The following is a 25924-nucleotide window of genomic DNA, read 5'->3' as shown; positions in this document are numbered from 1 at the left end:
TTTGTCGACAAAATAAACTGCAGATTTAATCGACTAAAACCTTTTTATTATTTTATTATTTAGTTGGCTAAAATTAGACTAAAACATTTCAGATGACTAAAATATGACTACGCCAGGCCCAGGAAATGAATCCCAATGCATTTTTCCTCATAGGCATTTCAAAACGTATTTATAACCCTAACCTTTTAAGCGTCGTACGAAGCCAACTCGAGTCGTGACAAATCATGACAACAAACACAATATTTTGGACCAAACAAATAACTACAAAGAAGAAAAATAACATTTGTTCAGGCCCAAAACATTGTGTTCATTGTCATGATTTGTCACGATCCGAGTTGGCTTTGTCTGCGGCGTAACCGTCTTTAAATAAATACTTTCTGAAAAGTCTGAGGGAAATGAACGGGGGATTTATTTTTCCGGGTCTCTGGAGGGGACGGGACTGCGACGCTCTAATAGCTTGGCTCCTTTAGAATCAACCCTGCTCCATTATGACAAGGTGACCTCGGCCACGGCAGATCACCATTCATTCTGCCCTGATGACAGACGCTCAGCACTCTGGCTCAGTGGGATTAAGAATAAGACTGACTTGCCGATTACTCTAACTGTCGTTATGTTTAGAGGAGGAAGACCAGCTACAGTGTGACCAGATAGTTCAGTGGTTTTCAACCAGTGGTCCGGGGACCACCAGTGGTCCTTGAGGGGGTTCCAGGTGGTCCCCAACTAAATGAAGGAGAGTCGGTAACCAAATGGACCCTTATAGATCTTTAACTCTTGAGAGTGTAAAATGAAACCAAATGGAACCGTACAGGTCCATTCTGTTTCATTTTATGCTCTCAAGAGTAACATTATTGTTAAACATCTACATAACTTAATTTACACATAACTTAAGTCTCCACAATTAGAGAATGTAGAAGAATTGTTATTTTGATCAACGTATGCCCGTTATCTATATCGGCACCAACATCAATACAGCATGGAATTGTGGACAGAATCGTTGATGCTGTGAACGCGGACTCACATCCCCAGGGGAAAAGTACAAGGTAAGGTGAAGACTTATTATCACCAAGGGAGCAATATGTTTTACAGCAGCAGTAAAATCCAACAACATACAGTAATAGACATATAACGATATATCGTAAATCAAACTGGTGACAATTTAAATCGCAACTTCATCTCAACTTGAATCGTGATGCAAACAGCAGAGGGCACGTAAAAAAAGAGAAGAAAGTGTAGATAATTGGTTAAAAAAGAGGAAAGAAAATACTGGATTTGTGTACCAAATAAAAATTTAAAAAATATTTTGTCTGGAAAATAAATTTGTGTTTTAAATCATAGAAATGGGTATCGTAAACCTACTGTTATTGTGATACGAATGGTATGAGTTGAGTTATTCACACACTCTCTCTCACACACACACACACACACACACACACACACACACACACACACACACAGTGTGTGCGGTGGCCCTTACCTTCTGGAAGGTGGCAGACTTGCCCTGTACAGGTGTCTTGGTGCCGCCCTGCAGCTGTTGGCACAGCGCTGCCAGCTTGTCCATCTCTGCCAGCACCTGGGCCTTCTCCTCCTCCTCGTCAACCAGCTGCCACACAACACACAACACGCACAACACAACGCAACGCAACACAAAACACAGGACACAACACCACAGTGCTATTAGACCATAGAAGCACAAGCGTCTCGTACACTCGGGGTGATTAAGCCATGTTGGGCGGGGAACCCCTTTTGGTATTAGCATTATGTTATGCTTTAGCTATTGAAAAATAGCAGACCTACAAGCTGTTTAAAAAAATAGCAGACCTACAAGCTCTTAGCGCGCCACTCGGTGGCGCGCTAAGAGCTTGTAGGTCTGCTATTTTTTGAAAAATCGAAGAACCACTGACATAGAAACATAGCTTTTTCAGAAAACTGTCAGGATGTAGAAGACATTTTTAGAATCTGATCTCAGGTCAGAATGCATGGGTTAAGTTGCTGCCCACCACCGCAGAGGTTCAAATCCAACAGCTATCTATGGGAACACCTGTTCAGGGGGAGGTGAGACGGTCAGGGACGGTGCTCTCAGTCACTAAAAGTAAAAAAAAAGGACAAGACGACAGAAGGAACAGGATTATCCTGACCTGGCTGCCTGAGACACTGCAGTGGATTTACCGCAGGATTTACTGCTGTTCTCTTGGTCAAAATAACACAAACAAACACAGATGCCAACAGGAAGAAAAAATAAGGCAGAGGAGAGGATTAAAATAAAGCCGAATGGATTTGTGTTTTGATGAGGGAGCCACTCAGGCAGCATCAAACACTCCTCAGACTGCTGCCCAGCCGCGTCCAATCAATGAATATGCAGCAGCTCTTAAACTAGTTTAGTTGGTGATAAAGCTGCAAATCATAACTTCTGAGTGGATAGTGTTATTTATTTATTTGTTTGTTTATTATTCTTTTGTTATCCGGCAGTAGATTCCGGTACGCCGTGTTCTGGGGGAGAGAAGCCGGGCGGGGATGGGGGCCGTTTCAGTCACTACACACACGACTACGGCTCTTTGTCCTCCCGGTGGGGGCTCCTCACTGGCAGGTGAGCCAGGAGGAAGGTTCTGTGTCCTCCCGGTGGGGGCTCCTCACTGGCAGATGAGCCAGGAGGAAGGTTCTGTGTCCTCCCGGTGGGGGCTCCTCACTGGCAGGTGAGCCAGGAGGAAGGTTCTGTGTCCTCCCGGTGGGGGCTCCTCACTGGCAGGTGAGAACCAGGAGGAGTAGGACTATGGCTATGTGTCCTCCCGGTGGGTGCTCCTCACTGGCAGGTGAGAACCAGGAGAATAGCAGTGGCAACACACAAATGTGTGTGGGGAGGAATCAACTGACATGGGTAAAAAAGAAAGAAAGAAAGAAAGAAAGTGTCTTTCCGACTATCCTTGGGATTGTGGGTGGGGGGTGGGTGGGATAGGGGATTGAGTTTAATTTTTTATTTTCATATTTTGATATCTGTTTAATACTTGCCCCTGGTTTTGTCTCAAAAACTTGAATAAAAAGATTTAGAAAAGAAAGAAAGAAAGAAAGAAAGAGCTGCTCTGAGCAGGATTATCCTGGCCTGGCTGAGAGACTGCAGTGGATTTACTGATGCACTCTCTTGGTCAAAATAACACAAACAGAGACAAAGAAAAAGAAAAAGAAAGAAGCAGAGAGAGGATTAAAATAAACTTATTTTGTATTTTGTTTGATGACCGAGTCAGCAGAGTCAAATCCATGAAGGTATCCACAGGCTGCAATTCATAACGCTACGTAAAATCAGAGTCAAAGTCGTGCATGCATGCGTGTGTGGACTGTGTGTGTGTGTGTGTGTGTGTGTGTGTGTGTATACCTGAGTGGAGAAGGTCTGTAGAGATGAACACAGCTGTAGTCCTTCCTCTGAGAGAACCTGCAGGCAGAGAAGAGAAACCCCCAGCAGGAGGCGCTGGTGTCACTAAACACGACAACAATCAATCAAGCCAATGAAATGATTCATCATTTTGTCCCCATCATCAGCCATCTCCATCTTCTCTCCTGTCTATTTGAGTTTAAAATGTTCGCTCTGAAAGAATATATATTCCAAATTTGTGACACATATGAGGTTTCCCCCCCGACAGAGATGTCATGTATTGTAGGCTATATTAGGAGCTTTTTGAAGATGTGTGACATTGCCAATGCCGCAAAAGAATAAGGATCAAAGTGTGTCCCTCATCAGTTCAATTTAGTTTCCAAATAATGGACAATTGCTCATTTCAACGATTGGCAACCATACCTAATCCCCATCTTCTTCACCTCATCAAGTATTCTCTGGGTTTTTGGATTGGAGTGCGACACTAACACCACTTCTCCATCAATTCAATGCTTCACGGGCTGAATAATTTATAGAAAACATCTAAAACGTTCCATTCAGAATCATTATTGGGAGTGAACCTTTGAATCCATTCAGGATGGGAACCCCTTTTGGTGCTTTAAGCATTATGTTTTACTTTAGCTATTGAGAAATAGCAGATCTACAAGCTCGTAGTGCGGCACTCGGTGCCCCGCTACGAGCTTGTAGATCGTTTTTAACTGAAATATTTTCTTCTGGGCGGATTCCTGGAACAACACATTTTCAGATGGGGGTCCGCGGCCAATTACACATAATTTTGGGGTCCTTGATATGAAATTGTTTGAGAACCACTGATATAAACACATTTAGGTCTCAGGTCTAAATGGGTTAAGTTAGCTGACAAATGACTGCTCACGTTCCCTGTCAGATAAATGAATAGAAAAACAACACAACCCCTCTGTCCATCCGCCACGTGTCGTTACTTTAATGACCTCTCCTTCTAGATCAGTGGTTCTCAAACCTTTTTCGTGCAAAGGAGAAACCCCCAAAATGATATGTACTGTATGTATGTATTTGTCCACAGAGCGGAGTGGGAGACCAGCTGAGCATAGCGTACCTCAGCTTGATGGAACAGGTCCAGCGTCGTCTTCAGAAGCCCCTCCCCTCTGAGAAAACACAACGACACGGGAGACAAACGGACTGGACGTCAGAGAGAGAGGGATGACTGTGACGCTGTGTGCGTGTGTGTGTGCGTGTGCGTGTGCGCGTGCGTGAGCGAGAGTACCATTTCCTTGGTCCTCACAAGAAATGTTTTTAGAGATACATTTACTTTTAGAAAAGTATTCAGGTTTGGGTTACATTTAGACATTAGGATCAGGTTTAGGTCCCAGTGTCATGCACTGAAAAATTGCCGATCTGCAAGCTCAAAATGTGTTGTGAGCTTGTAGATCTGCAATTAGTTTCAGGTTTAGGCATACGGTTAAAAAACGCTAAATTGATAAAAAATGGCATTCATAAATTATGCTGTCTTAAAATGTTGATGTTCTCACAAGCATAGTAATACAACGAGACGGGAGACAAACAGACTGGACGTCAGAGAGAGGGATGACTGTGACGCTGTATGCGTGTGCGTGTGTGTGTGTGTGTGTGTGTGTGTGTGTGTGCGCGCGTGCTTGCGACAGCTGATGGACACTCATTGAGATGAATGGAGAATGATTGGTATGGATCTGGTCCAACGCCTTCAGCTGTGCCTACTCAATATCACTAGATTTCATTAGCTGACTTTTTTTTCTACACACTCGATGGGCTTTCGCTAAAAGGACTTCACAATTATCGCTTTCTATTGCGCGCGTGTGCGTACGCGTGTGCGTGGGAAAGGAAAGACGGTATTGAATTGTCCCCGGGTGAGGGGAAATAAATATGTAATTGTCCCCGGGTGAGGGGAAATAAATTACTTTTCTCTGCGTTCCCAACACAGATGGCTGTTCAAAAGGATAGGTGATTGACGGAGACTTACAACCATTGTCTGCCTTTGTCGGAATTCTCCGTCAATTAATATACTTTATGAAACGGTTTTCGCTGAAACAAAGCATCTGGAGACAGTAGTCAATAACATCACAGGAAAAAAAAGGTATTTTTGACCTGAACTCATCTTGTGTGGTAGGTGGCCTTACTTCAGTAATGTGAGTGTTAAATATCATGTTATGTAAACAGGTGTTGTACAGATAATCTACTGTTTAGACTGATGACTTCTTAGTTTACTTATGATCCTAGATTACTATTTCTATGCATTTGATGCACTGTATGATGTATACGTGCATGCACATAAAGTGAGTGGGAAATTGTGTGGCAAAAGCCAGTGGCAAAGTGTGTTTAACGTCGTTTAACGTTGTTTAATGTAATCAGACAGGACTTTTCTGTTTGGATGTATGGGCTGTCAAGGCCAGGAAGTAGGTTTTTGTGCCACTCCGTAGGCGTTCACGAGCATACACTCTATTCCCATGTGTTGTTCTTGCTTACTGCAAGTCTGTGTGTGTGTGTGTGTGTGTGTGTGTGTGTGTGTGTGTGTGTGTGTGTGTGCGCGTGTGCGGGCACACGTGCCCTACCGTGTGAACAGGTAAATGTTGTATGCCATGCTGGCCAGGCTCTGGCTCTGTCTGATGATGTCATACTCCTGCTCCTCCCACTTGTCCACCTCGGCGTCCACGTCTGACGACATCACACGCAGGTCCAGACCTAGCTTTGCCATGCTGCTCTGTTCCTGTATACAGGCACGCACGAACATGCACGCACGCACACAGACACAGACACAGACACACACACACACACACTGAAATCCTCCCCATAGCCTGTGACGGAGGGGCGCAGTCTCTACCGAACTTGAGCCATGGCGGGAGACACACCGCGGAGCGCGCTAACGCTATGGCGTGCGAGTTGCCGTGTCGCGCGTTTTGCGAAGTTCGGTAGAGCCGACTCAGCCCCGTCCGAGTCGTAACCCAATAGCACAGAATCGTAAATAATGTCAAACCCGAACTCACCCAAACGCGGTGGAATAGAACGAATTGGCAATTCCGTACACGTATACAATACTAGTTGAAAGCCTCCTTAGCCACGGCTCCGTTGCGGTCAAAACAATATCGCCGTGTAATATGTAACGGATTTGGGGGTTTTCCAGGCAAGTGCGGAATTGCAATCCGTGTTTGGGTGAGATTGGGTTGCTTCACCAATAATAATGATGAATAGACTGGTACTGTATCGCTCAATAACAGAAAGACAGATATAGTACATCAAAGGAATGAAATCCTATCAAAGTAAGACAAAGAACCTGGTACATGCTCCTCTAAACACACACGCACGCAGGCACGCACATTCACGCGCAAGCGCACACATGCACGCAAGCACACACACACACACACACACACACACACACACTGTGACAGTCATAGATATTTTTCCGCAGCTCATAGACTCCTTATTTTTATTCAACAAGCGGGATAGGGGCAGCTCCACCGACACATTAAGGCGAGGAGATAATAGGATATAAAAACGTTGCATAATACCATCAGCACAATCCCTGCTTTCCTTCCACAGTGCTTTTATCCTACCATTTTGCCACAAATGTTTTCACCCAGTGTCAATTATCCTTCCTCTGCCAACCTGGGGAGAGAAACGGACTGAACTCATGCCTCCTTCTAGGCATGAGGAGTCCAAGCCACTTCTTTTCACCTGACGGGGAGAGTTTCCCTGGTTGGACGTAGCGCGTGGAAGGAACACATTATTCCAACCAGTTCCTTTCCCCTCCATCAGGCGCCCCGGCCTGGCTGGCCAGGGGGAGGCAGTTTAGAGACCGCTTCTTTCACCTGACAAATATCACTATGTGATAATTTCTTGTTTTTTGTTCGCAGAAAACGGCGTCTCCATCAAAACTAGACTAGAATTATAGGGAGGGACTAGTGAACAAGAGAAGCTTCAACACTACACACTGTACCTCTGCATCCAGCTTCACAGCTTTGGCGGTCTTCAGGTTGGCGGAGAGTTTCTGCCAAACAACATACGGTGGAAGACACAGGGTTAATATAATGGAGAGGCTTCTAGAATAAATGAGGCTACAACGGTTAATGAAACATGCTTGCGTGGGTGCGTGCGTGCACTACTCACTCCTGGTCTGGGAAGTGACAAGTACGGCCTTTTGTCCCCTATGATCAGAGACAAAGAAAGAGAGAGAGAGAGAGAGAGAGAGAGAGAGCAAGAGAGAAAGGGAGACAGAGAGAGATCGAGTTACATCACTGACACTCACCTATGTGCTCTAGCTGTAGTATCTATCTATTAGAGAGGAGAGTTCCATCACTCTAGCTGTATAGTATCTATCTATTACATTGCCGTAGGAACATTTTATGACAACTAGACGTCTCAAAGATGAAGTTGAAGAACGTTTGCTCCCTCTAATAACGAGCCAATACCTCTGCACTGAAAACACCCTTGCTCTGGATCACTGCTTCTGGCACAAACGTGACGTGGAGAATATTCAAAAAATGACACCTGGAGCGTGTGATTATGCTAATTAAATAAGTATGCTAATGAGGTATAATTTGGCTTTTTGAATCGCTATCCTAGGGTGTGCAAACAGGGGTTGAAAATCAGCCTCCCTCGACACGCTGTTGACGTGAGGTAAATGTGGAGTGGCACAGCACAGTTCGCACACGCGCGCACACACACACACACACACACACACACACACACACACACACACACACACACACACACACACGCACACGCACACACAGTAAAGTGCCAGGGTGATAAAATGATGACGCTTTCATGATTGATCATTAGGGAGGAGCATCCCCATAAAGTTTTATATTTTTTCCCATATTGGAGACACTCACTGGAATGCAATTATCCGTGAGTGTGCGCGCATACACTCACACACACACACGTGTGCACGCACACTCACGCACACACTCACACACACACACACTCTTAAACATGAGCTCTGGGGTCCCAGGGTGATACATCAAACCGGATTTCCCAAAAAAAAAAACGACAGTAAACACAGCAATAAATAAAAGTTGTAAACCAATCAAAAAGTTTGCGACAGCTCAAATCTTCTCCTGCAGGACTCAGGCAGGGGAAGAAAAAGATTTGCCATTTCCCAGACAGACGCATTAACGGTACACCTCATAAAGCCCTTTCCTCCCGATAACACGCTCCCCCGGCTCACTATTGTTCATGAGTCACAAATCAGTTGTGTATTTTGATTGGAACACACAGATTAATGTTAACACAAACACGCACCCCCACACACACACGTCTCTCCATACGTCTGTCCATAACACAACTCCTCACTCCCAATCTTCCGCCGTAGTCTGAAAACCCACCTTTTCAGACTCCATCATGGCCCATAGCACTTGCCCTAGCTCCTTAGATAAGCAATTTATGTAGACTTAGATAGTGTTTTATACAGACTTATAGCATGTTACGTAGACAGCACTAGAATTGCATTTGATGTAGTCATAGCACTTTATAGTAGTATAGTATAGTATAGTATAGTATACAATTTACAATTACAATTACAATTACAATTTACAATTTAGGCATTTAGCAGACGCTCTTAATCCAGAGCGACTTACATTAAGCAAGAACAAAAGCATGGGAATACATCACATAAAAGCATTTATCATGAATCATGCGTAAGTATAGTATAGTATAGTATAGTAACTACTTTTTATGTATGTGATGTATTGCCATGCTTAATGTAAATGGCTCTGGATTAAGAGCGTCTGCTAAAGGCCTACATTGTAAATTGTAATTATTGACAGCAGTGATCGTACCTCGCCGGCCCTCGAACAGGTCGTTGATCTCTCTGAGCAGCAGAGACATGTCTCCCAGCTGGGACTCCCAGGCCTCGCAGAACACCTCCAGGTTCTCCTTGGCGATTCTGCTGGACGGGTGCAGGGCCAGCGTCTGGGCCGCCGAGATGATCTGCAAAAACACAGTTCTTCCTGTTATTTTATAGGAATTTAGCCTTTTGGTGTTAGCATTATGGTTATACTTTTAGCTATAGAAAAATAGCAGATCTACAAGCGCAAGTCTTTGAATATATACTTTCAGAGCGAACGTTTTTAACTCAAATCTTTGCTTCTGGGAGGGGGGGGGGGGTCCCTGGAACATCATATTTTCAGATGGGGGTCCGCGGCCAAATACAGATAATTCTGGGGGTTCTTGACATGAAAAAGGTTGAGCACCACTGACATAGAAAACTGTGATTTGGAAGATATTTTATTTAGAAATCGGCCTCAGGTCTAAATGGGTTAATCCAGAGCGATACAATGAGCACGAACACAACATGGTAACGCATCAAATGCACACACAATAGTAATCAAGAATCACAAGGAAGCTAAGAACCTAGCATCTGTCTAACAGTAGAACATCTGAACAGCAAAGTATACACTGACTATAGAGTGCTATGTCTACATAATGTGCTATCTAAATTACATACCATTGAGCCTTTGCATACGCATGTAAGGTCGTCGAGGCTATAAGGCAAGTGCATGAAAAGCTTTTCATCATCAGACAGAAGATCTGAGCCACTATATACTGCGACACTGTTAATATCCTAATTAAGTTTACCGTGGCCTTTATAGCCTACCGATGCACTATGTTCCCATGCACTTATGGAATTGCCTTTTGTTTTTGATATATTGTTCTGTTCTGACATTTTTTTATATAATGCTTTTCCTTCCTTTCATTTTTTGCTTTTATTTATCTTCCTATCCTGTTCTTTTTGCCTCACAGCTCAATGCCGTTGTCATCAGCCTTGGAGTTTTCACTTTTGTTATTAACCCATTCTGACCTGAGATCAGATTCATACGAGGTTTCCACTGGACACACACTGGTCTGATGAACCCATTCTGACCTGAGATCAGATTCTAAAAATGTCAGTCGTTCTTCGAATTTTTCAAAAATAGCAGACCTACAAGCTCGTATCGCGCCACTCGGTGGCGCGATATGAGCTTGTAGATCTGCTATTTTTCAATAGGTAAAGCATAACATGATGCTAACACCAAAATGGGTGCCCGGTCAGAATGGGTTAAGTCTACAATGCATGACTCACTCGTTATGCAACAAACAAACTCCACAGCTTTTCGAAGGCTTATCGAAGTCTTTGTCCGTGTGAAGGGAAAATGACTTGCGTTATGCGACCTTGGCTATACTCATTCAATAACACACAACTGGTGAGTGACTGCATTTAAAGAAATGATGCAGTTGGCATCTTGCACTTGCACGCACGCACAAGCGCACGCACGCGCTCTGGAACAATTTTCCCGTACACACATTAAGCTGCCCAGTCGATTGTCATTTTTAAACTCTATTAATAATGAATAACGAGTCGACAGCTGATGTTTTCCCTTACTGGGGCTAATGTTTTGCTTGTGTTTGTGTTTCACTGTATGCCATTGCACTGCATTTGTTTTTGTTTGTAGCACAGCACAGCACTTTGTGGTTGACCTGGTCGTGTTAAATGTGCTGCATAAATAAAAGTTTGAGTCTGAGTTGAGGATATATAATATAAGACCCCGAAGACAGACACACGATGTAAGGTTTAATAGCTAATTAGCCTCCAGACTATTTACTCCAGACAGACAGTGCAGAGCTACGTACAGCATATCAACACGTCGTGACCTTCTCACCGGATATGACCCCTTCAGCTCTGCACTGTCTGCAGGAGGAGAGGAGAATATGACCCCTTCAGCTCTGCACTGTCTGCAGGAGGAGAGGAGGATATGACCCCTTCAGCTCTGCACTGTCTGCAGGAGGAGAGGAGGATATGACCCCTTCAGCTCTGCACTGTCTGCAGGAGGAGAGGAGAATATGACCCCTTCAGCTCTGCACTGTCTGCAGGAGGAGAGGAGAATATGACCCCTTCAGCTCTGCACTGTCTGCAGGAGGAGAGGAGGATATGACCCCTTCAGCTCTGCACTGTCTGCAGGAGGAGAGGAGAATATGACCCCTTCAGCTCTGCACTGTCTGCAGGAGGAGAGGAGAATATGACCCCTTCAGCTCTGCACTGTCTGCAGGAGGAGAGTCGTTACCGCGGGCTGGGGTGGGGAGGTGGGCTGGGGGGGGGAGCCATGCTGTCACGCGCCATGCTGCTGTCCGGCCCTGACATCACGCAGCTATCCTCTCCTCTCCTCTGGCAAACAGGAACCCAGTCTGGGGGCTCCTCCGAGCCCGATTAATAATTACTGGCATGGCCGCTTTCCCAGAGCAAACATAATTAGATGTGGGATCTGGTTGTTTGGCGGATAGGAGGGGTGCAGGAGAGAAAGAGAGAGAGAGAGGGGGGAGATAATTGAATTGAATGGTTTTCCCCTCACCTCGGTCTCTAACCCATTAAGACCTACTGGGGCCGATTCTACAAAATAATGTCTTCTAAATAAGAAGTTCTGGCCTGGGCCGTGTGCTGCGGGTTCGACTCCCGATCCCGACGGCCTTTACTGCATGTCATCCCCCCCCCCCATCTCTCTCCCCATTTCCTGTCAGCCTACTGTCTGTCCCCCCATGAAACAATATATAAAATAAAGGCGAAAGCCACAAAAAAGTAAAAAGTTCTCAAACTTTTTTTAAACTATTATTATTTTATTTTATTTTTACACATATTGCTTCCAAGATTATCACTCTCTGATATGAACAATAAGGACATCACACTGGTCAACCCCTGGTATCGACCTCATGCCACCTGGACACAGATACAGAACCTTGTGGTGGAAATAGGTCCGTTTTAGTAGGAGATAGGATGGTTCTGTGTGTATCGTGGGGGCCTCTGTTTGTGTATTGTCTTGGTGATATGATTGTATGTGTTGTTTTTTGCTACTACTTTCAAGTTAAAAAATAAATACAAAATAGCTGATGAACAAGCTCGCAGCATGGCACAAAGCGGGCTTGTATATATGCTATTCCTAAAAATATAATATAGTTTTCTGAAAAAAACATGATATAATATCTATATAGTATAGCCTACATCTAAAATGACAGAGATGCTCTCCCGGTGTTAGTGGGCTAAGTGGGATATCGCTTAGGCTCCATTTCGTTCTCATTAGCTGATTAGCGCACCCCAATCTCTGTGGGACCCGGACGACACAATAGGAGCGGTAAATTAAACAAAACGCTGCTGCTGCTGCTCAGATTCAATTTGAGCCAAATCGATTGCATCTCCCTATTTATTAGTCGATTGTTTCCTCCGTTTTATTCGTGGACGCCTGGCCTTTCAAAAGAAAAGGGAGGGTAGTGTGAGTTAATTGTTCTGTCAGGAGTGATGCGTACCCATTACCCACACTGCGTTATGTGCAGAAAACGTCTGAAGGAATGGTTCCATTTTGTAAGAAACAATTTCAAGTTGGCTTGGCTACACATTAACAGCTTGCTACTTTTGATTTGTGTGACACTGTAGTGTGATTAAAGGTATATTCAGTGATTTCACTTAATTCAAATAGTGAATAGAGTGCATATATGTACAGTATTGTGTGAATGGAGAGGAACATGTAGGATTGGGAATAATTTGCATTTAAATGATTTAGACTGGAAAATACTTAGCATCCCTGTGGCAACATCTGATAGGTGACAAAAGAAACTTGAGCTATTTGTCACATTCCTAATCCTAAATTCACCGCACCCACTACACACAATAGTCATTGTATGAAGTCATTGTCTCATGGTCAAATAGACATTTCACACATGCATGTTTAAAGGGCCACTTCAGCCCTTTTGCAACTATATCTTTCCTGGGGGGTTTATGTGGGACATTTGTGTTTTTAGACATTTTAGTATTTCAAAGTGTCTGTGATGTCATGGACACTGGTGGATTACTACAATGACCATAATGCTTTGCTGCACTTGTGGAGAGGGAGAGGGCTGTCTTTTACATATATGATAAAAAATGATAACAAAAACAAATATTCCCATTTTGGATAGCAGATAAGATATGTTGCTCTATTGTTCTATAAGTAACACAAATCTGTCCAATATGTCCTATAGAAACACTGAGAAGGATATACCAAGATTGTCCTCAAATAAACAAAGACAAAACTAAAGTACTTGTTTTGAAGTCAAGGACAATGGATTAAAAGTTAGGCACTTTAACCAGCCACATTAGCACCGTCAAAGTCAGATTATATGATTTATATCCAACCGGAATCTAGAAAAATGTCCAATAGTAGTCTTGACTACTGTACCAGTGTTTTACAGATGTCCATTCAGAACGCTGCTACTCAAGTCTTTAGTCTTGCGTAGGTGCCACCCGTTCATACCTCTAAGGTCACCTGGTAAAGGTTTGCTTTATGACCCTAGAATTAAAACATAGTATTCAGATTAATATGTAACATATCTAGAACAAACTCCCTGAAAACTGCAGCTCTACAACTCTGTTATTTCTATCACAGCTAAAAAACATGCATGCCTGTTTGCTGCTGCCTTTCATTGAGATTGTGTCATTATTATTCTACACTGACATTTAATGTATTTAAATTTGTTCCATTTTGCTCTGTGTCCTGAATATGTTTTCAATTAAGGCAACAAGGTTCAAATACGGGGTAGAATAGGAAAGTTACATAATGCAGCTTTTACTTTATTTTTTAATTTGTTTTACTGAATCTGATATGTTCAATTGTTTAATTTTTTATATAAAACTCATTGAATTGCCTTGTTGTTGGGAGAAGTGATTGGCCAGTTTTGTGTCCCGCCCCCTCACTCTGATTGGACCATCAGGGCACTCTGTTAGTATTTAAAAAGAGTTTGTTCTGCTAGGAGTCACTTTAATCTCTGCTAGTTGTTAAGAGCAGAACTTCTCCTTTGTGGAACTTCTCCTTTGTGGAACTTCTCCTTTGTGGAACTTCTCCTTTCTACACTTCTACACTAAGCAGTTCGTTTTAGTTTTGGTTCTACTTTAAACTAGTACTTTAGATTTTCTCTTTAAAAATAGATCTAGTATCAGTTTGTTTGGGCAGGTTTTGAGTTATGGCTTTACTACAAACATTGAAGTCCTTGGTCAACCAGAGACTATCTGCTGCTGCTGAAGAGATATTTGAGGTCGTTGGAAGAATTATAACAGAGTACGAGGATGAAGCTTTCCACATCAAGCAAGAAACTGACCGCCAACGCAGACTACTGGATATGGTTTTACAACCAATTGTCAAATTACACAGAGCAGGTTGGTAAAACCTTCACTACTATTACTATTTTCACCATTATTTCTTAAACGACAATGGTGACTATTTGGAATGGAAGAGGAACTGGTGAAAATGTTGCATTGATAATAGTCAATAGTATTCTAGTTGTTTTTCCCCAATTCATGTTAGTGTGACTGTTAAACTAGCATTAACAACATGTTTAAAGTAAGCTAAATCATTAAACGTGTTGCACTCTAAAACCACAGAGGATACATCTGATAGCAATAGGGTTGTATAGAAAATGAAAATGTACATTTGAGAAACAAGGGGATGCTTGTTTCAGAAATGAAGCACTGTTGTAAGAAAGTAAGAAAACCATTTGCACGACACTGAAATCAAAACAACATTAGGGCAGGTATGGAACTAACAGCAAGAGTGCATGTTCAAACATGTAATGATGTGTTTCTCCTCTGTATCTTCTGTCTAGACTCCATGCACCCCCTTGTGTGTAAAGATGAGGTATTCCCTGAGCAGCAGCAGGAGAGAACCTCCAGTCTGAACAAAGAGGAACCAGTGTCTCCACATATTAAAAAAGAACAGGAGGAGATAACCTCCAGTCTTATCAAAGATGAACCAGAGTCTCTACAGATTAAAGGAGAACAAGAGGAGAGAACCTCCAGTCATATCGAAGATGAACCAGAGTCTCTACAGATTAAAGGAGAACACAATGAGCTACTTCAAAGATCAGAGGAGGATGGTGGATCAACAGAGACATTACTATTAGTGAAACATGAAGATGATGAAAACATGCTAACAGAACCTGTAGCCAGCACCTCATCTAAAAGCATGGAAACACAATCTGATGTAGTGGACTGTGGACCATCACAACCAACTAGTGATGCTCAGCTCCTCTCTTCACACTGTTCTGAATCTGACACCACTGAAGACAGTGATGAGTGGGATGAGACCACGGATGACCAGACTGGTTTAAACCCACTGAAATCACACAATACACAACACATGGGCGGAAATAGTTTGTCTTTGAGCAACAAGCTGCTCCATGACCTAAAATCACCAAAACAAACTCACTCCACGAGGAGTCACACAGGTATGAAATGTTTTAGCTGTGCAGATTGTGGCAAAATGTTTAGCCTAAAGGGAACTCTGAAGAAGCATGCAATGATTCATACAAGGGAAAGACCCATTACTTGTACTGTTTGTGGCAAAGACTTTGTTCATAATGGGGCATTAAAACTACACATGATGACTCATACAGGGGAAAAGCCCGTTACATGTACAGTTTGTGGCAAGGGCTGTATTGATAATAGGGCATTAAAACTACACATGATGACTCATACAGGGGAATGGCCCTTTAAGTGTACAGTTTGTGGCAAGGGTTGTACTCATAATCAGGCATTAAAAGAACACATGATGACTCATACAGGGGAAAAGCCCTTTATGTGTACAGTGTGTGGCATGGGCTGCAGGCTAAAGTCGAATCTAAAAGTACACATGATGACTCATACAGGGGAAAGACCCTTTACGTGTACAGTTTGTGGCAAAGGCTGTATTCATAATGGGGCATTAAAAATACACATGATGACTCATACAGGGGAAAAACCCTTTATGTGTACAGTTTGTGGCAAAGGCTGTATTCATAATGGGGCATTAAAAATACACATGATGACTCATACAGGGGAAAAACCCTTTATGTGTACAGTTTGTGGCAAGGGCTGTATTCATAATGGGGCATTAAAACTACACATGATGACTCATACAGGGGAAAAGCCCTTTACGTGTACAGTTTGTGGAAAGGGCTGTACTAATAATCGGGATTTAAAAATACACATGAGGACTCATACAGGGGAAAAGCCATTTACGTGTACAGTTTGTGAAAAGGGCTTTGGTCAAAAGAGTAATCTAAAAACACACATGAAGATGTGTCATAGAGAGGAAAAGGCTGTTAAATGATGAGTGGTTTTCTTCAGATAAGGCATTATGTTGACACTTATGTCAATTATTCAGTTTAGTCCAGCTATATACATTAAACGTGATGGACTATACATCAATTATTTTATTCAATTTTCAACTTGCATAATGACCTGATGATATTGATATAGCAATATGATAAGCAGTGTTTGCCCACATTCTTCAGCAATTAAAATGTCACATTCATTAATATTCACAGACTAGTGGTGCAATTGAAACCTGTCTCTGTGTTGTCTAACATATCATCATAGTGTATTTCAATGACTTAGTTTGATTATATGTTTAGATTATCTGTATTATGCCGTCTTCACAAGATTGTAACAGAACATCTTTACTCTGTAAAACCACTGTCCGTAATTTCTTCTTTTTCAAATAAAGGGTTGACAGCTACAAATATTTTGTGTGTTCATTACAGAAAGCTCATCACAACACATGTGCTTCACCTTCAACTTGTACTGTGAACAATACAGTGACAAGAACGGCTTCATTTTACATCCTGCATGCCAAACTATTACTATAAGGAACATGATAGGAGTATTAATTAAATTAAACAGTCTACATATATTTTACTTGAACGTTCTACATTGAACATGACAGGAGTAAGTCCTAATGTTACAGAGTGCATACTGTCCATTTTACCTAACCTGTGACTACATGTAGATCTAGTGTATAATAAGAAATGCTTCATTTTCTAACAATTGTGTGCAAGGATGGTGACACATTCCATAGTCATACTGTGATGATGGTTAAAAACATGACAAAATAATATATTTTATTTTGACTGTAAAATACCAGTGCATTATTATTTCTAGTCGTAGGATATGGGAATTCCACCTTTATCTACCTTGTTAGAAGACATGGGTTGTGAATGTTGTGGAATGTTTAGGAGCATGTCTGTCCCATTGTTAATGGACAGGTGATAATGGGTTAGGGTGTGTAACCCTATTGCTGAATGGATCGTCCAACCAATTCGCATGTGATCCTTTTAGTGTGATAAGTAGAGTGCATATAGCCTACTCCTACAGTATTGTGTGAATGGAGAGGAACATGTATGTATAGGATTGGGAATCATTTGCATTTAAATTATTTAGACTGGAAAATACTTAGCATCCCTGTGGCAACATCTGATAGGTGACAAAAGCAACTTGAGCTATTTGTCACATTCCTAATCCTAAATTGACCACACCCACTGCACACAGCAATAGTCATTGTATGAAGTCATTCTCTCATGGCCAAAAAGACATTTCACACATGCATGTTTAAAGGGCCACTTCAGCCCTTTTGCAACCATATCTTTCCTGGGGGGTTTATGTGGGAAATTTGTGTTTTTAGACATTTTAGTATTTAAAAGTGTCTGTGATGTCATGGACACTGGTGAATTACTACAATGACCATAATGCTTTGCTGCACTTGTGGAGGGAGAGGGCTGTCTTTTACATATATGATAAAAAAATGATAACAAAATAAACAAAAAAAAATCCCATTTTGGATAGCAGATAAGATATGTTGCTTTTTCTCGACACACAAATCTACTATGTCATGTCCAATAGAAACACTGAGAACATGCATTGAACAAATCAATTGGATATACCAAGATTGTCCTCAAATAAACAAAGACAAAACTAAAGTACTTGTTTTGAAGTCAAGGACAATGGATTAAAAGTTAGGCGCTCAGCTTCAAACCTTGTTGTAGTCATGGCCTCAGAACTTTAACCAGCCACATTAGCACTGTCAAAGTCAGATTATATGATTTATATCCAACCGGAATCTAGAAAAATGTCCAATAGTAGTCTTGACTACTGTACCAGTGTTTTACAGATGACCCTAAAATATACCAGGTGATTGCAGCTCATTCAGAACGCTGCTACTCAAGTATTTAGTCTTGCGTAGGTGCCACCCGTTCATACCTATAAGGTCACCTGGTAAAGGTTTTCTTTATGACCCTAGAATTAAAACATAGAATTCAGATTAATGTGTAACATATCTGGAACAAACTCCCTGAAAACTGCAGCTCTGCAACAACTCTGTTATTTTTATCACAGCTAAAAACATGCATGCCTGTTTAACGCTGCCTTTCATTGAGATTGTGTCATTATTATTCTACACTGACATTTAATGTATTTAAATTTGTTCCATTTTGCTCTGTGTCCTGAATATGTTTTCAATTAAGTCAACAATGTTCAAATACGGGGTAGAATAGGAAAGTTACATAATGCAGCTTTTACTTTATTTTATATTTGTTTTACTGAATCTGATATGATGTTCATTTGCTTAATGTTTGATATAAAACTCATTGAATTGCCTTGTTGTTGGGAGAAGTGATTGGCCAGTTTTGTGTCCCGCCCCCTCACTCTGATTGGACCATCAGGGCCCTCTGTTAGTATTTAACAAGAGTTTGTTCTGCTTGGAGTCACTTTAATCTCTGCTAGTTGTTAAGAGCTGAACTTCTCCTTTCTACACTAACCGAAGCATTTCGTTTTAGTTTTGGTTCTACTTTAGTACTTTAGATTTTCTCTTTAAAAATAGATCTAGTATCAGTTTGTTTGGGCAGGTTTTGAGTTATGGCTTTACTACAAACATTGAAGTCCCTGGTCAACCAGAGACTATCTGCTGCTGCTGAAGAGATATTTGGGGTTGTTGGAAGAATTCTAACAGAGTACGAGGATGAAGCTTTCAACATCAAGCAAGAAACTGACCGCCAACGCAAACTACTGGATATGGTTTTACAACCAATCGTCAAACTACACAGAGCAGGTTGGTAAAACCTTCACTACTATTACTACTACAGAGAGAGAGAGGGGAGAGTTTTCACCATTATTTGGAATGGAAGAGGAACTGGCGAAAATGTTGCATTGATAATAGTCAATATTATTCTAGTTGTATTTTCCCCCATTCATGTTAGTGTGACTGTTAACACATTCTGTACAAAACACGTCTGGAAACGTCATAAGGATCAGAAACGAGTAATACCTTAGACGTCTGTGGACGTCCTAGCGACGTCCAAACGACGCAGGGCGAGATAATAATATTCAGAATTATTCCTATTTTTTTTTTTGGCATTTCGCTTGCCGTATGCTAACGCTCTGTGCAAATATTAGCTTGTCATTGACTCCCATGTTAGCGCGGCGGAAAGAATGACTCGTATCTCCTCATCCAGGGCGCTCTCCGTGGTGATGAATGGATCGATATGCTGGCGCTGCATTTCTGCTCCTCATCCGTCTCTCCCGCAAAATATGAACGCTTTTTGGAGTTTATATAAATATATTAAGATGATCGGGGATTATGAGCTCACTTTGTCAAGTCAATTTTTTTAAGAAAGTATTTCCGGTTCATGGCTTTCAGAGTAAAAGCGATCAGACTACTCTGGCACTATAAGGGCCTTTATTTTGATGCACGTTGGCGTACTCAATGTGTTAAACTATAGCATTAACAACATAGACTGTTTAAAGTAAGCTAACTCATTAAACGTGTTGCACTCTAAAACAACAGAGGATACATCTGATAGCAATAGGGTTGTATAGCAAATGACAAGGGTATGCTTGTTTTAGAAATGAAGCATTGTTGTAAGAAAGTAAGAAAACCATTTGCATGACACTGAAATCAAAACAACATTAGGGCAGGTATGGAACTAACAGCAAGAGTGCATGTTCAAACATGTAATGATGTGTTTCTCCTCTGTATCTTCTGTCTAGACTCCATGCACCCCCATGTGTGTAAAGATGAGGTATTCCCTGAGCAGCAGCAGGAGAGAACCTCCAGTCTGATCAAAGAGGAACCAGTGTCTCCACATATTAAAAAAGAACAGGAGGAGATAACCTCCAATCATATCGAAGATGAACCAGAGTCTCTACAGATTAAAGGAGAACAAGAGGAGAGAACCTCCAGTCTGATCAAAGAGGAACCAGAGTATCCACAGATTAAAGGGGAACACGATGAGCTACTTCAAAGATCAGAGGAGGATGGTGGTTCAACAGAGACATTACTATTAGTGAAACATGAAGATGATGAAAACATGCTAACAGAACCTGTAGCCAGCACCTCATCTAAAAGCATGGAAACACAATCTGATGTAGAGGACTGTGGAACATCACAACCAACTAGTGATGATCAGCTCCTCTCTTCACACTGTTCTGAATCTGACATCACTGAAGACAGTGATGAGTGGGATGAGACCACGGATGACCAGACTGGTTTAAACACACTGAAATCACACAATACACAACACATGGGCGGAAATAGTTTGTCTTTGAGCAACAAGCTGCTCCATGACCTAAAATCACCAAAACAAACTCACTCCACTAGGAGTCACACAGGTATGAAATGTTTTAGCTGTGCAGATTGTGGCAAAATGTTTAGCCTAAAGGTAAATCTGAAGAAGCATGCAATGATTCATACAGGGGAAAGGCCCATTACTTGTACTGTTTGTGGCAAAGACTTTGTTCATAATGGGGCATTAAAACAACACATGATGACTCATACAGGGGAAAAGCCCTTTACATGTACAGTTTGTGGCAAGGGCTGTATTCATAATGGGGCATTAAAACTACACATGATGACTCATACAGGGGAAAGGCCCTTTACGTGTACAGTTTGTGGCAAGGGCTGTATTCAAAATGGGGCATTAAAACTACACATGATGACTCATACAGGGGAAAAGCCCTTTACGTGTACAGTTTGTGGCAAGGGCTTTATTCATAATGGGGCATTAAAAGTACACATGATGACACATACAGGGGAAAGGCCCTTTAAGTGTACAGTTTGTGGAAAGGGCTGTACTCATAGTCGGGATTTAAAAATACACATGAGGACTCATACAGGGGAAAAGCCCTTTACGTGTACAGTTTGTGTCAAGGGCTTTGGTCAAAAGAGTAATCTAAAAACACACATGAAGATGTGTCATAGAGAGGAAAAGGCTGTTAAATGATGAGTGGTTTTCTTCAGATAAGGCATTATGTTGACACTTATGTCAATTGTTCAGTTTAGTCCAGCTATATAAATTAAACATGATGGACTATACATCAATTATTTTAATCAATTTTCAACTTGCATAATGACCTGATGATATTGATATAGCAATATGAGAAGCAGTGTTTGCCCACATTCTTCAGCAATTAAAATGTCAAACTCATTAATATTCACGGACTAGTGGTGCAAATGTGTTGACTAACATATCATCATATTGTATTTCAATGACTTAGTTTGAGTATATGTTTAGATCATCTGTATTATGTTGTATTTACCCTGTAAAAAACACTGTCCGTAATTTTTCTTTTTCAAATAAAGGGTTGACAGCTACACATCCTTTGTGTGTTCATTACAGAAAGCTCATCACAACACATGTGCTTCACCTTCAACTTGTACTGTGAACAATACAGTGACAAGAACGGCTTAATTTTACATCCTCCATGCCAAACTATTACGATAAGGAACATGATAGGAGTATTAATTAAATTAAACAGTCTACACATCTTTGACTTGAACTTTCTACATTGAACATGGCAGGAGTAAGTCTTAATGTTACAGAGTGCATACTGTCCATTGTACTTAACCTGTGACTACATGTAGATCTAGAGTAATAAGAAATGCTTCATGTTCTAACAATTGTGTGTAAGGATGGTGACACATCCCATAGTCATACTGTGATGATGGTTCAAAATATGACAAAATAATAGTAGTTGTCGACGTGAGTTGATATGTTATCTGACAACTGGTATGAATGAAACATTTTTGTAAAAACAACCTTTAGCTATCTTTTAGTGTGATAAGTAGAGTGCATATAGCCTACTCATACAGTATTGTGTGAATGGAGTGGAACATGTATATATATGATTGGGAATAATTTGCATTTAAATTATTTAGACTGGAAAATACTTAGCATCCCTGTGACAGCATCTAAAAGGTGACAAAAGCAACTTGAGCTATTTTTTCACATTCCTAATCCTAAATTCACCGCACACAGTTGATATGTTATCTGACAATTGGTATGAATGAAACATGTTTTTATATTTTATTTTGACTGTACAACCAGTGCATTATTATTTCTAGTCGTATAGGATGATGGGAATTCCACCTTTATCTACCTTGTTAGAAGACATGGGTTGTGAATGTTGTGGAATGTTTAGGAGCATGTCTGTCCCATTGTTAATGGACAGGTGATAATGGTAATGATAATGATTTAGACTGGGCAATGAATGAAACATGTTTTTATATTTTATTTTGACTGTACAACCAGTGCATTATTATTTCTAGTCGTATAGGATGATGGGAATTCCACCTTTATCTACCTTGTTAGAAGACATGGGTTGTGAATGTTGTGGAATGTTTAGGAGCATGTCTGTCCCATTGTTAATGGACAGGTGATAATGGTAATGATAATGATTTAGACTGGAAAATACTTAGCGTCCCTGTGACAACATCTGAATTAACCACACCCACTGCACACAGCAATAGTCATTGTATGAAGTCATTATCTCATGGTCAAATAGACATTTCACACATGCATGTTTAAAGGGCCACATCAGCCCTTTTGCAACCATATCTTTCCTGTGGGGTTTATGTGGGACATTTGTGTTTTTAGACATTTTAGTATTTCAAAGTGTCTGTGATGTCATGGACACTGGTAGATTACTACAATGACCATAATGCTTTGCTGCACTTGTGGAGAGGGAGAGGGCTGTCTTTTACATATATGATAAAAAAAAATGATAACAAAATAAAAATCCCATTTTGGATAGCAGATAAGATATGTTGCTCTATTGTTCTAGTAAGTACGTTCCTTTTTCTCGACACACAAATCTACTATGTCATGTCCAATAGAAACACTGAGAACATGCATTGAACAAATCAATTTTGGATATACCAAGATTGTCCTCAAATAAACAAAGACAAAACTAAAGTACTTGTTTTGAAGTCAAGGACAATGGATTCAAAGTTAGGCGCTCAGCTTCAAACCTTGTTGTAGTCATGGCCTCAGAACTTTAACCAGCCACATTAGCACTGTCAAAGTCAGATTATATGATTTATATCTAACCGGAATCTAGAAAAATGTCCAATAGTAGTCTTGACTACTATTCCAGTGTTTTACAGATGTCCCTAAAATATACCAGGTGATTGCAGCTCATTCAGAACACTGCTACTCAAGTCTTTAGTCTTGCGTAGGTGCCACCCGTTCATACCTCTAAGGTCACCTGGTAAAGGTTTGCTTTATGACCCTAGAATTAAAACATAGTATTCAGATTAATGTGTAACATATCTGGAACAAACTCCCTGAAAACTGCAGCTCTACAACTCCGTTATATTTATCACAGCTAAAAACATGCATGCCTGTTTAACGCTGCCTTTCATTGAGATTGTGTCATTATTATTCTACACTGATATTTAATTCATTTACATTTGTTCCATTTTGCTCTGTGTCCTGAATATGTTTTCAATTAAGGCAACAAGGTTCAAATATGGGGTAGAATAGGAAAGTTACATAATGCAGCTTTTACTTTATTTTGTATTTGTTTTTCTGAATCTGATATAATGTTCATTTGCTTAATGTTTGATATAAAACTCATTGAATTGCCTTGTTGTTGGGAGCAGTGATTGGCCAGTTTTGTGTCCCGCCCCCTCACTCTGATAGGACCATCAGGGCCCTCCGTTAGTATTTAACAAGAGTTTGTTCTGCTTGGAGTCACTTTAATCTCTGCTAGTTGTTAAGAGCTGAACTTCTCCTTTCTACACAAGCTGAAGCATTTAGTTTTGGTTCTACTTTAAACTTTAGTACTTTAGATTTTCTCTTTAAAAATAGATCTAGTATCAGTTTGTTTGGGCAGTTTTTGAGTTATGGCTTTACTACAAACATTGAAGTCCTTGGTCAACCAGAGACTATCTGCTGCTGCTGAAGAGATATTTGGGGTCGTTGGAAGAATTCTAACAGAGTACGATGATGAAGCTTTCCACATCAAGCAAGAAACTGACCGCCAACGCAGACTTCTGGATATGGTTTTACAACCAATCGTCAAATTACACAGAGCAGGTTGGTAAAACCTTCACTACTATTACTATTTTCACCATTATTTCTTAAATGGCAATGGTGACTATTTGGAATGGAAGAGGAACTGGTGAAAATGTTGCATTGACAATAGTATTCTAGTTGTATTTTCCCTCATTCATGTTAGTGTGACTGTTAAACTAGCATTAACAACATAGACTGTTTAAAGTAAGCTAACTCATTAAATGTGTTGCACTCTAAAACAACAGATGATACATCTGATAGCAATAGGGTTGTATAGCAAATGAAAATGTACATTTGCGAAACAAGGGGATGCTTGTTTTAGAAATGAAGCATTGTTGTAAGAAAGTAAGAAAATAATTTGCATGACAATGAAATCAAAACAACATTAGGGCAGGTATGGAACTAACAGCAAGAGTTCATGTTCAAACATGTAATGATGTGTTTCTCCTCTGCATCTACAGATTAAAGGAGAACAAGAGGAGAGAACCTCCAGTCTGATCAAAGAGGAACCAGAGTATCCACAGATTAAAGGGGAACACGATGAGCTACTTCAAAGATCAGAGGAGGATGGTGGTTCAACAGAGACATTACTATTAGTGAAACATGAAGATGATGAAAACATGCTAACAGAACCTGTAGCCAGCACCTCATCTAAAAGCATGGAAACACAATCTGATGTAGAGGACTGTGGAACATCACAACCAACTAGTGATGATCAGCTCCTCTCTTCACACTGTTCTGAATCTGACATCACTGAAGACAGTGATGAGTGGGATGAGACCACGGATGACCAGACTGGTTTAAACACACTGAAATCACACAATACACAACACATGGGCGGAAATAGTTTGTCTTTGAGCAACAAGCTGCTCCATGACCTAAAATCACCAAAACAAACTCACTCCACTAGGAGTCACACAGGTATGAAATGTTTTAGCTGTGCAGATTGTGGCAAAATGTTTAGCCTAAAGGTAAATCTGAAGAAGCATGCAATGATTCATACAGGGGAAAGGCCCATTACTTGTACTGTTTGTGGCAAAGACTTTGTTCATAATGGGGCATTAAAACAACACATGATGACTCATACAGGGGAAAAGCCCTTTACATGTACAGTTTGTGGCAAGGGCTGTATTCATAATGGGGCATTAAAACTACACATGATGACTCATACAGGGGAAAGGCCCTTTACGTGTACAGTTTGTGGCAAGGGCTGTATTCAAAATGGGGCATTAAAACTACACATGATGACTCATACAGGGGAAAAGCCCTTTACGTGTACAGTTTGTGGCAAGGGCTTTATTCATAATGGGGCATTAAAACTACACATGATGACTCATACAGGGGAAAAGCCCTTTACGTGTACAGTTTGTGGAAAGGGTTGTACTCGTAATCAGGATTTAAAAGTACACATGATGACACATACAGGGGAAA

The 25924-nt window shown here is 41.0% G+C and overlaps 1 protein-coding gene across 2 annotated transcripts in view; it reads right to left on the bottom strand.

The window, feature by feature from the left end:
* The window catches only part of ctnnal1 (catenin (cadherin-associated protein), alpha-like 1), a 149828-nt gene that overhangs the window by 3642 nt on the left and 120262 nt on the right, over positions 1-25924 (bottom strand). For both annotated transcript variants that reach the window (XM_080788309.1, XM_080788310.1), the window contains exons 11-17: positions 9172-9322; positions 7499-7536; positions 7329-7379; positions 5947-6101; positions 4458-4506; positions 3365-3421; positions 1475-1600 (exon numbers count right to left, since the gene is read on the bottom strand). In XM_080788309.1, coding sequence (XP_080644435.1) covers positions 1475-1600; positions 3365-3421; positions 4458-4506; positions 5947-6101; positions 7329-7379; positions 7499-7536; positions 9172-9322 — 627 coding nt within the window. The remainder of the gene's footprint in view (positions 1-1474; positions 1601-3364; positions 3422-4457; positions 4507-5946; positions 6102-7328; positions 7380-7498; positions 7537-9171; positions 9323-25924) is intronic.

This window comes from Protomyctophum bolini (genome assembly GCF_963924005.1).
Source record: "Protomyctophum bolini genome assembly, chromosome: 17".
In the NCBI taxonomy this organism is placed as follows: Eukaryota; Metazoa; Chordata; class Actinopteri; order Myctophiformes; family Myctophidae; genus Protomyctophum; species Protomyctophum bolini.
This window is presented reverse-complemented; position numbering and strand designations above follow the sequence as displayed.